Raw genomic sequence first — 18568 nt, 5'->3', positions numbered from 1 at the left:
GGTTGGAACCATTGAAATCTCCAGGTACCTCTTGATAGAATTAAGAAACCCTTCAATTTCCAGTTTAGTGATGAAAATTAGAAATATAGATCTGAAAATGAATTGGAATCTATAATAATCAGTTGGTTGTTAATTCAGATTACAAATTGTTTCTAAACTACATGGTACAGTGCCGTAGACTCTAAGTCTAAAGTTCTCTCTTGACCAGCAAGAGAGCGGACACAGGATTAAAAGTGAGAGATGGCTAATATCCGGGAAAAGACAAGAGCCCCGATTAAGGGTCCTTGCTCCGTTTTTATTAGGATCAGAAGGCTTACAAACATGGTAATGGATGTGCACAAAGAGGCAATGAAACTGTGAACAGTAACTCATGGACGTGAGGGAAAGGGGGTCTTGAAGGTTTTTAGGGGTTTGGGTTAATAACAAAACAAAATCCTGACACCAGGCAGATGGGTAGATGGTTGTTAAGGGCAGACAGGAGGCCCCGTGTCTGTTTATCTTGGCTAGCCTAGAGGATAAGACAGATAGAGCACACAACCTCAGGGTTAACAAGACACCTTTCTTTTGTTAATCAGCTCCCCTCTGGGCAGCTTCACCCACAGCACAGAGGTCTGTAGCCCTATTTACCTGTTTACCTAATTTGGTCCTTCCTTCCCGTGAAAGCAGCTTTCTGCTATAGTACTAAATTGGGGAGCCCTTTTGCCCTGAATACCTTATCTTGCTTACCTCATACACCTTTGTATTGGGGGCCTTTGCCCCCTCCTCTATTCTGGGGACCTTTGCCCCCCTTCTCTATCCTTATTCACCTAATCTTGTTTACCCATACTTGGGTGTGAGCATCCTATGGCTTTGTAATTCTTTCTGCCTTGTTAACTCGTCAGTGCAGGCTCAGGGAGTCCCTCAGCTTATTCCCCAAAGTACAGGATTGGAGACACAATAAAATAAAAAGTAGGAAGACAGATTTGTCACTGCTTGAGAAGATAAATCAGACCTCTAACTTGGGGGGGCTTTAGTCTGAAATCTAGCAGTTGGACAGAGAGATCATGTTAATTCATGCTGCTGACCCATGATAACATGAGTCTGTTTATCTTGTAGAATATCCAGCTCTCAATAAAAGTTCGTTTCTCAGGTCAAACCTAGACTGTCTCCTGTATTCCCAGTCTTGATGAATGGTATCACCAGCTCACTCCATTTTCCAAGCTAGACAGTTTTCCTAGACAAAAGGAAACACTTTTGACGCTTAGATCTGCCTCGTTCCACAGTCTCGTCACTTTTCAAGCCCATCAGTTCTGTCTCCTGAAAAGCCAACCCGTCTGCTCCATGTATTTTCTTATTTCAGAATTCCATCACCTTTAGCCTGGTCTTCTGTCATAACCTAGTAACTAATGTTTCTGCCCTAAACTTAGTGCTTCTGGTGACTCTTGCAAGCTGTCACTGAAATACTGCTTTCTGTGTACACACCTGTGTACGATAAAATCAAAACTCCTTAGCACGACAGAAGCCTCAATGACGTAGACCCTGCAAACCTTTCGAGCTTATGTTCTACACATCCATTAGCTGTGCCTTAATCGCCTCTCAACAGGTAGCGCTGCTCCTCTCCTCACCACCTCCACGTGTGCTGTTCCCTTTGTTGGGACGCCTCTCCCCTCTGGGCCTCCCTAGGCTTGTGTGATGTCCCCACTCTTCATCCTTTCATATTCAGTTTAGACACTTTGACTGCACTGTTCCTTCCAGGTTCTCCTTACCATTGGTATTTAGCGTACGCCCATATTCTAGCTTGATTACATCGTCCTGTAATCATTTCTTTACATATGTCTTCCGGAAAGCACTGGAACTTCTTTTCTACAGCATCCGTGTCTTTATTAATCTGTAAGTTCCCATCCTTTTAGCACAATGTTTATCACATAGTTTACTTTCCCACCAAAGTGTTCAATTAGTGCGGCAGATTTTCCATTAAAGAGATTTAAAAGAAATACAATTTTGCACACTGTGAATGGGAGTGTGAATCTTTCTGGACGACATTTTTATCAATATCAAAAACTTAACAAATATGGAAGCCTTTTGACCCCCAAATTCTTTGAAAATGTTCATCACAGTGCTATTTGTGATAAAACTTTGGAAATCCTTAAATTCCTAGAAATATAGGATTGATTGCACACATTTATATGGTACAGCAGTATTCAGCCATTAAAAATAATGCTGTAGAAGAAGTACATGTGTTGATGAAAACGTGTTAGTAATATAACAAGAGAAAAAAGTTATAAATGTATGTATAGAGAGTAGTGATGTGAGTAAATGATCCCAGACTTCCCTTTTCTGCCATAAAGAAACTAAACTAAACAAGATGTAATTTTTAAAAATCTTTTCAGATATTGCAGGATAGGAACTACAACCCCTGAGAGAAGGCAATGAATGAGATGAGCTGTACAGATTGTCCCAACTCCCTTCCTAGACTGTGGTACACGGTAGGAGCTCCCAAGCAGAGAATGTCTGTCTTGCTGAGGTGAGGAGACAGAGATTGGCCTCCAGAGAGGCTAAGGCAGCTGGAGAGAAGGGGAAGACTATAGTATCAGAATCAGGAAGCCACTCAGAGAAAGAGCCCCAGGAGGTTAGCATAGAATCCTCTTGAGGCCTTACTGAAGTATTAAGCCACACATGGGTAGAGTGAAACTCAATACATCTGGGCAAAGAATGACCAAAGAGCTTTATGCTCACAGGTAGGAAATGTTTCCATTTTGACCAGCTATAGTGGCAGAGTCTTCTGAATATCTGGGTGTAAACTCATCTTAAAGCAAAGGCAACTGTAGCCTTACCCTAATAAAATCGAAAAACAAACTTCGAAAGGATCAAGCTGAACTACATGTAACTTGATGGCTTACCACACAAAGCTCACTGTGTTCTGTTTAAAATGAGAGAGAATGGAATTCGACATACAGCCATTTACATTTTATAATATCCATTATCCAATTTAAAAGTCAGTAGAGATGTAAAGATAAAAAAAAAGTGGAATCCAGGGGCGCCTGGGTGGCTCAGTCGGTTAAACGTCCGACTTCGGCTCAGGTCATGATCTCATGGTCCGTGAGTTCAAGCCCCACGTCAGGCCCTGTGCTGACAGCTCAGAGCCTGGGGCCTGCTTCAGATTCTGTGTCTCCCTCTTTCTCTGCCCCTCCCCGGCTCATGCTCTGTCTCCCTCTCAAAAATGAATAAATGTTAGAAAAAAATTTTTTTTTAAAAATGGAATCCATAACCAAGAGAAAAATCAATCTATTTGAAACAAACTTAGAAATGACAGAGATGACAAAATTAACAGACAGGGACTTTGAAAGATGTGATATAAATATGCTCAAACTGGGGCACCTGGCTCTTGATCTGGAGTTTGAGCTCCAAATTGGGGTAGAGATTACATAAAAAATTTAAATTAAAAAAAGAAAAAAGAAATATGCTCAAAGATAAAAAGTACACAGGAACATAATAAGAGAAAGAAAATATACAAAATAGAACCAAATTAGAAAACAAAATTCAGTGACTGGAAAAAAACAGCATATTAAACACAGAAGAAGGAAAACAAATTGGTAAATTGGAAGAAATAGTACCTGACCAAATAGCTTAGAAAGAAACTATCCAAATTAAAGGAAGATTAAAAAGAGAAAAGAAAAAAGCCTGGGGAAAAAAGGAGTAAGAGTTTTTTAATGAGCTGTGGGATAGTACCAAGTGGACCTACATACATGTATGGTCAGAAGTTTTCTAAATTTAATGAAAAGCACAAACCCACATAATTAAGAACTTAAGTAAATTCCAAGGAGGATAAATACAAAGAACACCATATCAAGGTACCTCATAATCAATTCCTGAAAACCAGGGATAAAGAGAAAAAAATCTTAAAAGCAATCAGAAAAAAAAGAAAAATTGTTTTTAAGAAAAAAAAATATCATAAAACATAGAGAGAAGAATGAAGAATTCAGTTTTCTCATTTGGAACTGTGCAAACCAAAAGACAGTCAAATGACATCATTAAAAGGCCGGGGGGAAAAATCCTTACCAAGTATATCTTTCAAAAGTGAAAGCAAACTTGAGACTTTTTTAGATAGGAACGTGTGGGTGGTTCAGTCAGTTAAGGATTCGACTCTTGGTTTCAGCTCGGGTTCATGCATTCTCATGGTTCGTGAATTCGAGCCTCACATTGGGCTCTGTGCTACTGGTGGAGACGAGCCTGCTTCAGACTCCCTCTCGCTCTGCTTCTCCCCCCTCCCACACACATGCTCTTTCTCTCTCAAAATAAATATATAAAAAGACTTTTTAAGATAAAATTTGTTGCCAGTAAACCTTCGTTATTAAAAATAAAGGAAGTTCTGGGAGGGGTAGAGGTCCCTAAACTTGCCTCCTCTCTTGAACACAGCTAGATAAATACCAAATCATTCTGAATACCCGGGAAATCGATCCGAGGCCTGACCGAGGAAAACTGCCCAACTGAAAGTAGAAAAACAGCCATATTGTGGAAGGGGAGCTGCAGAGACTTGATTTAGGGCAGAAAAGAGCTGTGGGTGCTGCGAACGGAAGGGAGCCCTGATCACAGAGAAGGGAGCAACAGAGAGAGAGAGAGAGAGAGAGAGAGAGAGAGAGAACACCTGCAGCGGATTGCACAAGAAGAAAATCTTCCTAGAAACCATCAACCGGGTAAAGAAGAAAGGCTGACTGCTGCAAGTTGTTACAAGCAGTGGAGCGCAAAGTCTCAAGTTTTAGAGGTCTACGCCATCGCTGTGGCCGTGCCTGGTGGGCTTAGCAGGTGGGGAAGGAGGGTGGAGACCCGGGAGCAGGCACCGTGGTCTGAGGATCCCTTGGGTGGCACAGGAAGAAACAGTTCCCCTGCTTGGAGTACGTGTGGGAGTGGTGGCATGGCCTCTCCGGGGACAAAAAGAACGGGTGGCACCAGCATGCTGCCCTGTTCGCTAGTGTAGGAGCAGACACCAGCTGGGGGCAGCAAACCTTGGTGCCAGCCTTGTTCTGCAGTTTACAGTGAACTCCGAACCGCCGTGCAGTTCTGCGACTGCTCTTCTGGGACAGACGAGCAAAAGGCAAAAGCAAGGCAAGACCCTCCCCCAGAGGACCAGCGGGGGTCTGCGTCTTGGAGTTTGGAGTTTTGAAACCCAGGCACGCGCCCAACATAGAACACAGCAGTACCGTGCTGCCTGGCAGGTGGACAACTCAGACACAGGCAGGGTGAAGGCAGAGATTTGGCAGCAGTGGGGCACACAAGAAAGGTGATGATTCACACTTCTCTGAGGGCGTCCTGAAGGGTGGCGGGCACAAACTCCCAGCTCCTAGGAGGAGAGAGCAAGGCAGTGCCATCCCCACCCCCTCACCCTCTACCCCTCAGTCCCCCCACCTCTATCCATCAGCACGGACCGACTTCAATGAGCAAAACAGTGCCATCCAGTGGAGGCTAGAGCCGCTTACACCAAGCACCCCCCCCCCCCCCCCCCCCCGGCAGATGCGCCTCCATTAGGGCAAGTTCACCTGAGAATCAGCATAGCAGGCTCCGCCTCCGGGAGGCCAGCACAGACCCCCCCCCCCCCCACCTCATGCACAAAGTCACTGATCTTAGACTGCTGCAAAGCTTTGGCTCTAGGGGAAACTGGACCTAGCTTCCTTTTTTTGTTTTGTTTTTTGGATCTAACTTATTTTAACAAGCAGACCAAAGCACACCCAGGATTTACCTTCATTTTTTTAAAATTTATTTTTAAATGTTGCTTTATTTATTTAGGAATCTACTTCTTTTAACAAGCACACCAAAACACACTTAGGATCTAGCTTTTTTTTTTTTTACCCCCATAATAGCCATTATTCTCAAGAGTAGGAATACAACAGACTTTCCTAACAATCACACACACAAACAGACCAGTGACCCAGACAAAATGACAAGACGGAGGAATTCAGTAATCACAAGGATACTAGCTGGGCTTGAGAAAAGCATAGAAGACACTTAGAGAATCCATTACTGCAGAGATCAAAGAACAAAACACTAGTCAAAGGCCAAAATAAAAAATGCTGTAATTGAGATGCAAACCCAAATGGATGCAGTGACACTGAGGACGGATGAAGCAGAGGAACAAATGAGTGATATAAAAGATAAAATTATGAAAAATAATGAAGCAGAAAAAAAGAGGGAAAAAATGTATTGGATCATAATTGTACATTTAGAGAACTCAGCAACTCCTTAAATGTGTAAACTTTCGTATCATAGGAGTCCCAGAAGAAGAGAAAGAAAAAGGAGGAGAGGGTTTATTTAAGCAGATTATAGCTGAAAACTTCCCTAATAAGGAAACAGACTTCAAAATCCAAGAAGCACAGAGAACTGCCATTAAATTCAGCAAAAGCTGGCCATCATCAAGGTATATCGTAGTCAAATTCACAAAATACACAGACAAGGAAAGAATCCTGAAAGTAGCAAGGGGAAAATGTCCTTAACCTATAAGAGAAAATAAATCAGGTTCACATCAGGTCTGTGCACAGAAACTTGGCAGGTCAGAAAGGAGTGGAATGATTTGTTCAACATGCTGAACAGGGAAAATGTGCAGTCAGGCTGCATATCCAGCAAGGCTATCATTCAGAATAGAAGGAGAGAGAGTTTCCCGTGCAAGTAAAAACTAAAGGAGTTCATGACCACTAAAACAGCCCTGCAAGAAATATTAAAGGGGCAGACTCTGAGTGGGGAAGGGAAAAAAGACCAAAAGGAACAGAGAACATCACCAGAAACACCAACTTTACAGATAACACAATGGCGCTAAATTCCTATGTTTTCAGTACCACTCTGAATGTAAACTGACTAAATGCTCCAATCAAAAGACATAGAGTATCAGAATGGATAAATAAAACAAGTCTCGTATATGCTGCCTACAAGAGACTCATTTATTTTTTTAATATGAAATTTATTGTTTAATTGGTTTCCATACAACACCCAATTCTAATCCCAACAGGTGACTTCCTCAATGCCCATCACCCACCCTCCCCTCCTCTCCCTCCCAGCCCCCATCAACCCTCAGTTTATTCTCCGTTTTTAAGAGTCTCTTATGGTTTGGCTGTCTCCCTCTCTAACTTTTTTTTTCCTTCCCCTTCCCCATGGTCTTCTGTGAAGTTTCTCAGGATCCACATAAGAGTGAAAGCATATGGTATCTGTCTTTCTCTGTATGACTTATTTCACTTAGCATAACACTCTCCATTTCCATCCTCGTTGTGACAAAAGGCCATATTTCATTCTTTCTCATTGCCAAGTAGTATTCCATTGTGTATATAAACCACAATTTCTTTATCCACGCATTAGTGGATGGACATTTAGGCCCTTTCCATAATTTGGCTATTGTTGAAAGTGCTGCTATAAACATTGGGATACAAGTGCCCCTATGCATCAGCACTCCTGTATCCCTTGGGTAAATTCCTAGCAGTGCTATTGCTGGTCATAGGGTAGACCTATTTTTAATTTTTTGAGGAACCTCCACATTGTGGACTGGCGTGAGGTGGTATCTCAGTGTGGTTTTGATTTGTATTTCCCTGATGAGGAGTGACATTGAGCATCTTTTCATGTGCCTGTTGGCCATCTGGATGTCTTCTTTGGAAAAGTGTCTGTTCATGTCTTCTGCCCATTTCCTCACTGGATTATTTGTTTTTCGGGTGTGGAGTTTAGTGAGTTCTTTATGGATTTTGGATACTAGCCCTTTGTCTGATATGTCATTTGCAGATATTTTTTCCCATTCCGTTGGTTGCCTTTTAGTTTTGTTGATTATTTTCTTTGCAGTGCAGAAGCTTTGTATCTTCATGAGGTCCCAATCGTTCATTTTTGCTTTTAATTCCCTTGCCTTTGGAGATGTGTCAAGTAAGAAATTGCTGCAGCTGAGGTCAGAGAGGTTTTTTTCCTCCTTTCTCCTCTAGGGTTTTGATGGTTTCCTGAAGAGACTCATTTTAGACCTAAACACATGTGCAGACTGAAAGTAAAGGAATGGAGAACCATCTATCATGACTAATGGATGCCAAAATAAAGCCAGAGTAGGCATACTTATATCAGAATTACTAAATTTTAAACCAGAGACTTAAGAAAAGATGAAGGGCATTATATCATAATTAAGGGGTCTGTCCATCAAGGCGATCTAACAGTTGTGGGCCGTCTGGGTGGCTTAGTCATTTGACCATCCGACTCAATTTCAGCTCTGATCATAATCCCAGGCTCCACGTTAGGCTCTGCATTGAGCATGGAGCCTGCTTAAGATTCTCCCTCCCTCCCTTTCTCTCTCTCTCTCTCTCTCTCCCTCCCTCCCTCCCTTTCTCCCCTGCCCCTCTCCCCCATTCACACGTGTGTGGTCTCTCTAAAATAAATAATAAACTAAATGAAAAAATAAATAATAATACAATAAATTAAAAACAAAATCTAGGGGCGCCTGGGTGGCGCAGTCGGTTAAGCATCCGACTTCAGCCAGGTCATGATCTCGCGGTCCATGAGTTCGAGCCCCGCGTCGTGCTCTGGGCTGATGGCTCGGAGCCTGGAGCCTGTTTCGGATTCTGTGTCTCCCTCTCTCTCTGCCCCTCGCCCATTCATGCTCTGTCTCTCTCTGTCCCAAAAATAAATAAACGTTGAAAAAAAAATTAAAAAAAAAAAAATCTAACAACTGTAAATATTTATGCCCCCAAGTGGAAGCCCCCAAATATACAAATCCATTAATAACAAACATAAAGAAACTCACAGATAATAACACAATAATAGTATGGGATTTCAACAACCCACTTTCACAGCAATGGACAAATCATCTAAACAGAAAATCAAAGAAACAGTGGCTTTGATTGGTATATTGGGCCAGATGGACTTAACAGATTTATTCAGAACATTTCATCCTAAAGTGGCAGAATACACATACTTTTCAAGTGCATATAGAATATTCTCCAGAATAGATCACAAATCAGCCCTCAACAAGCACAAAGAGACTGAGATCATGCATGCATATTTTCAGACCACAGTGCTATGAAACTTGAAGTCAACCACAACAAAAAATTTGGAAAGACCACAATACATGGAGATTAAAAATATCCTACTAAAGAATAAATGGGTTGGGGCACCTGGGTGGCTCAGTTGGTTAAGCATCCAACTCTTGATTTCAGTTCAGGTCATGATCTCATGGTTTGTGAGTTCGAGGCCCACATCAGGCTCTGTGCTAATAGCACAGAGCCTGCTTGGGACTCTCCCTCTTTCTCTGTCCCTCTCCCACTCATGCTTGAAAATTAAAGCACAACAGTGCAAAATTTTTGGGATGCAGCCAAGGCTCTGCTAAGAGGGAAGAATATTGCAATACAGGCTTACCTCAAGAAGCAAGAAAAGTCAAATATGCCACCTAACCTTAAGGAGCTAGAAAAGGAACAGCAAATAAAGTGAGCAGGAGAAGGAGAAAACAAGGATTAGAGCAGAAATAAATGATATAGAAACAAACAAACAGATCAATGAAACTAAGCTGGCTCTTTGAAAGAATAAAATTGATAAACTCCTAGCCAAACTTATCAAAAAGAAAAGAGAAAAGATCCAAATAAATAAAATTACAAATGAAAGATCACCGCAAATACAGAAATACAAAAAAAATTTAAGAAAATATTATGAAAAATTGCCAAAAAAAAAAACCACAACAGGGCAATGTGTAAGAAATTGACAAATTCCTAGAAACATACACACTACCAAAACTGAAACAGGAAGAAATAGAAAATTTAAGCAGGCCCATAGCCAGCAAAGAAATTGGATCTGTAATTAAAAATCTCCCAACGAACAAAAGTTCAGGGACAGATGGCTTCCCAGGGGAATTCTAACAGACATTTAAAGAAGAGTTCTTAATATAATATCCCAAGACCAGACAAAGACCCCACCTAAAAGGAGAATTACAGGCCAATATCCCTGATGAACATGGACCCAGAAATTCTCAACAAGATGCTAGCAGATTGAATCCAACAGTACATTAAAAGAATTATTCACCACAACCAAGTGGGATTTGTTCCTAGGTTGCAGGGGTGGTTCAATGTTCGCAAACCAATCAGTGTGATAATACCACATTAATAAAAGGATAAGAACCATATGACTGTCACAATAAATGCAGAAAAAGCATTTGACAAAATACAGCATCCATTCTTAATAAAAACCCTCAACAAAGTAGGTATAGATGGAACATACCTCAACATCATAAAAGCCATATACAAAAGATTCACAGCCAATATTCTCAGTGGGGAAAAATAAGGTTTTTCCTCTGCAGTCAGGAACAAGACAGGGATATCCAATCTCACCATTATCATTTAACATAGTACTGGAAGTCTTAGCCTCAGACAACAAAAAGAAATAAAAGGCATCCAAATCAGCAAGGAAGAAGTCAGAGTTCTGCTATCTGCAGACATGATACTTACTGTGGAAAACCTGAAAGACTCCAACAGAAAAATTGCTAGAACTAATACATGAATTCAGCAAAGTTGAAGGATATAAAATCGATGTACTTCTGTACATCTCTGTACTTCTGTTGCATCTCTATACACCAGTAATGAAGCAGCAGAAAGAGAAATCAAGGAATCGACCCCATTTACAGTTGCACCAAAACGAGTAAGATACCTAGGAATAAACCTAACCAAAGAGGTAAAAGGTCTATACTCTGAAAACCAAAGAGCACTTACAAAATAAACTTAGGAGGACACAATGAAATGGGCGGGGGGGGGGGGGGGGGAGGGAATCCATGCTCATGGACTGGAAGGACCAACATTGTTTAAATATCTACATGATCTAAAGCAATCTACACATTTAATGCAATCCCTATCAGAATACCACCAGCATTCTTCACAGAGACAGAACAAACAATCCTAAAATTTGTATGGAACCACAAAAGACCCTGAACAGCCAAAGCAATCTTGAATAATAAAGGCAAAGGTAGAGACATCACGATTCCAGACTTCGAGCTATATTACAAAGCTGTAGTCATCAAGACAATATGGTACTGGCACAAACAGAGACACATAAATCAGTGGAACATTTCAAGGGAGAATTGAAAACTCAGAAATGGACCCACAACTATATGGTTAACTAATCTTTACCAAAGCAGGAAAGAATAGCCAATGGGAAAAAAACCATCTCTTCAACAAATGGTGTTGGGAAAATTGGACCACTTTCTTATACCATACACAAAAATAAATTCAAAATGGATGAACGACCTAAATGTGAGACAGAAAAGCATCAAAATCCCAGAGGAAAACACAGGTAGCAACCTCTGTGACCTCTGCCATAGCAACTTCTTACTAGACACATCGCCAGAGGCGAGGAAAACAAAAGTAAAAATAAACTATTGGGACTTCATCAAGATAAAAGGCTACTGCACAGCAAAGGAGACAATCAACAAAACTAAAAGGCAGCCTGAGGAATGGGAGAAGATATTTGCAAATGACATATCTGATACAGGGTTAGTATCCAAAATCTATAAAGAACTTACCAAATTCAACACCCCAAAAATAACCCAGTTAAGAAATGGGCAGAAGACATGAATAGACAGTTTTCCAAAGAAGACATCCAGACGGCTAACAGACACCTGCAAAGATGCTCAACATCACTCATCATCAGAGAAACACAAATCAAAACCACATTGAGAAACTACCTCACTTCTGTCAGAATGGCTAACATTTAACAACACAGGAAACAACAGATGTTGGTGAAGATATGGAGAAAGGGGAACCCTCTTAACACTGTTGGTGGGAATGCAAATTGGTGCAGCCACTCTGGAAAACAGTATGGAGGTTCCTCAACAATTTTAAAATGGAGCTACCATACAATCCAATTGCACTACTAAGTATTTATCCAAAAGATATAAAAATACAGGTTCTAAGGGGTGCATGCACCCTGATGTTTATTAGCAGCATTGTCAACAATAGCCAAACTATGGAAAGAGCCGAAGTGTCCCATCAATTGAAGAATGGATTAAAGGTGTTTGTGTATGTATGTGTACGATAATACACATACATACACACACCCACACACAATGGATTATTACTCAGCCACCAGAAAGAATTAAATCTTACAATTGGTAACAGCAGGGAAGGAGCTAGAGTATATTATGCTAAGTGAAATAAGTCAGTCAGGGAAAGTCAAATACCATATGATTTCACTCATGTGGAATTTAGGAAAGAAAACCGATGAACGTATGGGAAGGGAAAAGAGAGAGAGGGAAGCAAACCATAAGAGACTCTTAATGATTGAGAACAAACTAAGGGTTGATGGAGGGGGGGTGGGAGATGGGGGATGGGCATGAAGGAGAGTATTTGTAATGACGAGCACTGGGTGTTACGTGTAAACGATGAATCACTAAATTCTACCCCTAAACCCAGTATTACACTATGTTAAGCAACTAGAATTTAAATAAAAATTTGCAGAAAAAAAAATAAAGGAAGTTCTTCGAGCAAAATGAAAATGATAGCAGATGGAAAGTGTTGTATGTGAAAGAATGTAATACCATGTTGTAGAGTTTATAATATATGTAGAAGTTAATATATGACAATAGTGGTGCATAAGACAGGAATGGATGTATGCTTTTGTGAGGGTCTTAACGTTTTATTAGTATGTTACTTGAAAACAGACTAAGTTATTGAAGATACATATGGTAATGCCTAGAGCAATAATTTTTTTAAGTGCAAGTATAGCTAATAGACCATAGTGAGGATAAAATGGAATTTTTAAATAATCTAAGAGAAGCCACAAAAAATGCAAAGAGCAAACGAAACTAATGGAGAACAGAAGGCAAGATGGTAGAGTTAAACCCAGCCATACTGATAATTAGAATAAGTGTTAGTGGTCTAAACACTACATTCACAAGCAGACCTTGTTGGACTGGATAAGAAAACAAGATCCAACTATAAGATAATTATATGATGCCCTTCAGATACAAATACATGGAGAGGTTAAAAGGATGGAGGGAGACAGCTATGCAAAAGCATACAGACGCTAGTCGTGAGAAAGCTGGGGTGACGGTATTGCCATCAAATGGACTTGAGAACAAGGAATATTACCAGGGGTAAAGAAGACTATCTCTAACGATAAAGCAGTCATTTCAACAGGAAGACCTGGGAAACCTACATGTGTATGTACTTAATCACAGCATTTCAGAATTCCTGATGCAAAAACTTATAGGACTGAGATGACAAATAGAAAAATAAGCCATTAGAATTAGAGGTTCCATCCCTCCATTCTCAGCACTTGACGGGGTATGTAGAAACCTGAGCAACACTACCAACCCAGCTTAAGCTAAGTGACATTTGTAGAACGCTCAACTCAACCATGGCAGAATACACCTTCTCTTTAAGTGCATATGAAACATGCGATAGGATAGATTGTGTTCTGGACCATAAAACTAGTCCCAGTATATTTAAAAGGACTGTAGTCCTATAGGGTATGTTCTTTGACACGGCAGAATTAAATTCACGATCAGTAACCGGGATCGCTGGAAAATCCCTAGGTATTTGCAGACCAAACACGTTTCTAAAAAATAACCCAGGAGTCAGAGCAGTCAAAAGGGAAATTTGAAAATGTTTTCAACTGAATGAAAATTGAAACAGCAAAATCTGAGGGAAGCAGATAGAGCAGTGCTTGGAGGGAAGTTACTAGCATTAAATGTTTATATTAGAAAAAATGGAAAGTCTAAAATGAGCAATCTGATAAGCTTCTCCCTTAAGATGCTTGGGAGAAAAAGAGCCAATTAAACGCCAACAAACGGATGACACTTCACTGTAGAAGCTGTGGGGATGGTAGACTGGCACGAGAGAACATCCTCGACATCGTTACTCACCAGGCCAATGCAGACTGGAATGAGATGGCACAATATGGCTACAAAGGAGAACAACTGAAAATACACAGAGTGTGGGCCCGGATGTGGAACAGCCTAGAATTCCCAGGCCATAGCGGGAGGGATGTACAATGGTAAAACCACTTTCGAAGTGATCTGGTGGTTCAGTATGTCAACTGCACCCCTACCATGTGACCGTGTTATTCTAATCTTAGGTATTGATTGACCCAAGAGAAATGAAAACCCACATCCACAAAGACTTGACACGTATGTTTGTGGCCACTTTATGCATGTAGCCCCAAACTAGAAACAGTGCAAATGTCCATCAGTGGATAAATGGAGAAACAGGTTGCAGCATATCTATAATACAGCTAAATGCTACTCAACAGTAAATATGAACAAAATGTTGGGGTGTCTGGCTGGCTCCGTCGGTGGTGCACGTGGCTCTTGATCACAGGGTTGTGAGTTCAAACCCCACTTAGGGAGCTTATTTAAAAAAAAATAGGGGCACCTGGGTGGCTCAGTTGGTTGAGCCTCCGACTTCGGCTCATGTCATGATCTCACAGTTCGTGGGTTTGAGCCCCGCATCAGGCTCTGTGCTGACCTGCTTGCTCAGAGCCTAGACCCTGCTTCGGATTCTGTGTCTCCATCTCTCTCTGCCCCTCCCCGGCTCATGCTTTGTCTCACTCTGTTTCTCAAAAATAAATAAATATAAAAAAAAAATTTTTAAATAAGCAGAATATTATTATATACAACTACATGGATACAACTTCAGAACATTGTCCTGGGCCAACTAAAACCTTCTGTCTCTCCCTTAGGCTCACATTTTCTCTGTTTTACCCTTTTCTTCCCTTCACCAGCTCTCTTCTGTTCTCCTTTTTCTCCCTTTTCCCTCCCCTCTCCCTTACCACAGTCCACAATTTATGGTTGACCCTGGGTAATGTGGGGGATAGGGACACCAGCCTCCACACAGCTGAACATCTGTGGGGTGACTCACTCAGTTAAGCGTCTAACTTTGGCTCAGGTCATGACCTCATGGTTTGTGAGTTCGAGCCCCACATCACGCTCTCTGCTGTCGGCACGGAACCTGCTTCGGATCCTCTGTATCCCCCTCTCTCTGCCTCTCTCTCTCTCTCTCTCTCTCTCTCTCTCTCTCAAAAGTAAATAAACATTAAACATTTTTATCAAAAAAACAAAAGAAAAGAAAAAATCTGCCTAGAGGCACCCAGGTGGCTCAGTCAGTTGTACATCCAACTCTTGATTTTGGCTCAGGTCATAATCTCACAGTTCGAGAGTTCAAAGGCCCGCATCAGGCTCTGTGCTGGCAGTGTGGAGCCTGCTTGAGATTCTCTGTCTCCCACTCTCTGCCCCTCCCCCATTCACACTTGCTCTCTTGCTCTCTCAAAATAAATAAACTAAAAAAAAAAAAAAAGAAAAAAGTAAAGAAAACTTGCATATGACTGTTGGCTCCCCAGAATGTAACTACTAACAACCCACTGTTGACTGGAAACCTTACTGATAACAGTCAACACCTGTTTGTGTGTTCTATGTCGTATATACTGTTTTCTTACAATACACTAAGCTAGAGAAAAAATGGCTTGACAATTACAAGAGAGAGAAAATATTTGTACAGGACTGTACTACATTTAATGAAAAACAGCGACATCTAGGTGGACCGAGCCTGTGTTGTTCAAGGATCAGTGGTATATCCGATGCCCTCTAGGCTGAAGCAGCCTCCGCAGCAGAGTCCTGTAACCTGCAGGCTGCCTGATACTTCATTTGAATTCCCAGGACTTGTGTGTGTCACTTATTTATACAGGATTGCAGATGGCTCTGTTTGCAAATATCCTGTTGGCCTGAGAGAGCCCAAGCCACCTCTAAGAGCCCTGAGCCAGGAGCACTCTCCTGTGTGTAGTTTTTCCTACTTCTAGCTTACATAGTGACTTCAGTGTTTAAGGGGAGAATTCTTGTCCCATTTGAAGGAAAGTTTGCTGTATGTAGCACCTTTGGGTCTTGAATTTTTATCAAAAGTTTGTCATCTTATTTCACAGTTTTGTAACTTTAGTTCACATTTAATTATTATTAAATAATATGAATATTATGTCATCTTCTGTTGTCTCAAGGTTCCTAATACTTGGAGTATACGTTTTAACAGTATAATTGTGATACACAAAGTTAAGGTAGACGTAACTAGCTTTGCTTAAAGGCTATGGAATTGATTGTTGCAGATAAATTTTACTTCTTATACCTTGTGTTCACAGAAAGTTCAGTATCCACCCTGGAGTCACCCGCAAAAGAGGTTTCAACCTCAAAAGAGACAACCCCAGTGGCACAAAATGCAGCCCAGGTACTGATGCTCTATAAGGGATGCTCCTTCCAGATTGAGGGGAAGTACCCATTTACCTAGGCAGACACATTTGGGTCCCCTTGCAGCTTGTGCTTTTGAGACTGTGCTGTTGTACATCTCCTTATGTATGCAGTCAAAATAATGGAGTCTTCCAGAAGCTATAAAAGTTAAAGCAAATACAAATGTGTGTGTGTGTGTGTGTGTGTGTGTGTGTATACAAAAGATTTTTAAGAGCAGTCGCCATTGTTGATGACGGTGGAGAGAAATGGGTGTTCGTGTACACTCACACCATTCACGTAAACTAGCACAGCGTTTGGGAACACAAGTTGGAAATGAGCTGGAATAATGATCCAGAACGTCTGGGACCTCACCATTCTGGACTAGTGACACTGCAGAGTGTGCAAATCATAATGCCAAAAGCAGCTTGTGCTTAAAAAGACCGGCCCTAGCCCCACATAGTCTTGAAGCATCCTTTTGTCCTGAGGATTTGGAGAAACGGACAGAAAACTGGGAAGTAGATTTAGAACTGCAGTCACGCGCGTGTAAATTACCAGAGCCCGCTGAGCCAGCTCGCTAAACTTTCTAAATGTGTTTTTAGGCTCCTGAGTCCTTTGAGCACCTGCCGCCTCTCCCAGAACCACCACCACTGCTGCCCGAGCTCGTAGACAAAACCCGAGACACGCTTCCCCCGCAGAAGCCTGAGCTCAAAGTGAAGCGGGTGCTGAGACCCAGGGGCATCGCGCTGACTTGGAACATCGCTAAAATCAACCCCAAGTGTGCCCCTGTGGAAAGCTATCACCTCTTTCTCTGCCATGACAACCCTAGTAATAAGTTTATTTGGAAGAAAATCGGAGAAATTAAAGCTTTACCACTCCCAATGGCCTGTACTTTATCTCAATTTTTAGCTTCCAACAAATACTATTTTACCGTCCAGTCAAAAGACATTTTTGGACGATATGGACCATTTTGTGATATAAAATCTATCCCTGGGTTTTCTGAAAATCTCACCTAAAAGTCTTTGGTGATTATTGTATCGCGCTGTTTTGTTTTTTCATTTTTGAGTTGTTGGTTTACAGTGTTCCTCTAACACTATTTGCCAGGGGCCAGTTCAGATTGTGAACCCTTTGAACAGGGACAGGCCTCGTCCTTATGTTGTAAGTGACGTCTCGTTTCATGAATTTCTGATTTGCATTCAATAAGTACTTCCAGAAGATATGTTCTAAAACATACGCTTCCCTGGACTCACGTCACTTCGGCTGTGCCGTGTACATAACCTCTGGGACTATGGAGGCGCTGCTGTTCTATCTCCAAAGCCCTAGGATACGAGCAGCCACTTCTTGCGCCTTTGGAAATCAGCGTTCGGTGCCCTGCTTTTGTGGTCAGTGTAGGTACAAGAAAAATCAGCTCTCTGCTGAGGAAGGGTCATCCCTGGGGTGCTCACCAAGATTTTACGAAAATAAATGTCTTCTCCTTCTGTTCAAATCCTAAGGGCTAGTCATTTGCCCTCTCCCTGTGTTTTTCTTTTTGGCCCTGTCAGTCATCTGGGGAAAGAGCCTGGAGGTTTTCCCTAAATTTGTTTGTATATTTTGATATCTATAATAAAATTAGTTACACGTTGTGTGCTGTGTATAAAAAACACAGAGTATCTATGATAAGAGCAGTATCCAACCCTCTATTTCAGCTCCAGAAAATGGAGTTGTCTGCCTGAGGTTCAAAGCTTTCCTTTGCTGACTCCTCAGTGCTATTCTCTGTTCATTTGCTGGCTGCCGTCATACTCGGAGAGAGGACGTAACCCTAGGGGGCCCCAAGAGATGCGGCCCGTGAACTCCTCTGAGGGGCACTAAAGTGAGGCGGCAGCCAGCACAAGCTCCCCAGGAAACCGTGAGCAGACTGCATATGTGTACTTCAGGGCCCAGTGGGGTGGTGAGAAAAGGAACACCAACTCTTAGCGTAAAGAATCGTCTGTTCGAGAGGTGTCCTTTCCTGGTTTGTAGTGAAAGCTCAGTCCTCTGAGCTGTGAGATTTCAAAAATTGAACGAGGAATGGTTTTCCTTGGCATTTTGTGAATATCTTCACATCTCCAGTCATAAATAAAGCTATTATTTTACGGTCTCCTGTGTCTTTATCTCCTAAGACATTTCTACTGGAAGAGCCCGATTCTGGCCTTTATGTGTTGTAATAGCTTGTGCTATGTCCTGCACCTGTGACAACTACTACATTAAAAAGAGGTCATACGCTGTCCAGGGCCTGGCATTTGAGGAAGTGTTTTTAGAGGGTCTTGCATGCACTATTGTGTCTTTGGCTGCTCTGTCTCGCTACTCGTGGTGGGGAGTTGGACCTTCTGCCTCATGTGCTTTGATTCGTTTGCTGAAGTAACCCTGGGAAAAAGGAGAAGC

General features: G+C 41.6%; 1 protein-coding gene across 3 annotated transcripts in view; it reads left to right on the top strand.

Moving 5' to 3' along the window:
- Window positions 1-17201, top strand: part of ATF7IP2 (activating transcription factor 7 interacting protein 2) — a 58858-nt gene extending 41657 nt beyond the window's left edge. For all 3 annotated transcript variants that reach the window (XM_043560548.1, XM_043560549.1, XM_043560550.1), the window contains 2 exons: window positions 16087-16172; window positions 16771-17201. In XM_043560548.1, coding sequence (XP_043416483.1) covers window positions 16087-16172; window positions 16771-17184 — 500 coding nt within the window. In that variant the 3' untranslated portion in view covers window positions 17185-17201. The remainder of the gene's footprint in view (window positions 1-16086; window positions 16173-16770) is intronic.
- The last annotated feature ends 1367 nt before the right edge of the window (window positions 17202-18568 follow it).

This window comes from Prionailurus bengalensis, chromosome E3 (genome assembly GCF_016509475.1).
Source record: "Prionailurus bengalensis isolate Pbe53 chromosome E3, Fcat_Pben_1.1_paternal_pri, whole genome shotgun sequence".
Taxonomy (NCBI): domain Eukaryota; kingdom Metazoa; phylum Chordata; class Mammalia; order Carnivora; family Felidae; genus Prionailurus; species Prionailurus bengalensis.
Note: the sequence above shows the minus strand (reverse complement) of the source record. Positions and strands in the feature narration are given on the sequence as shown.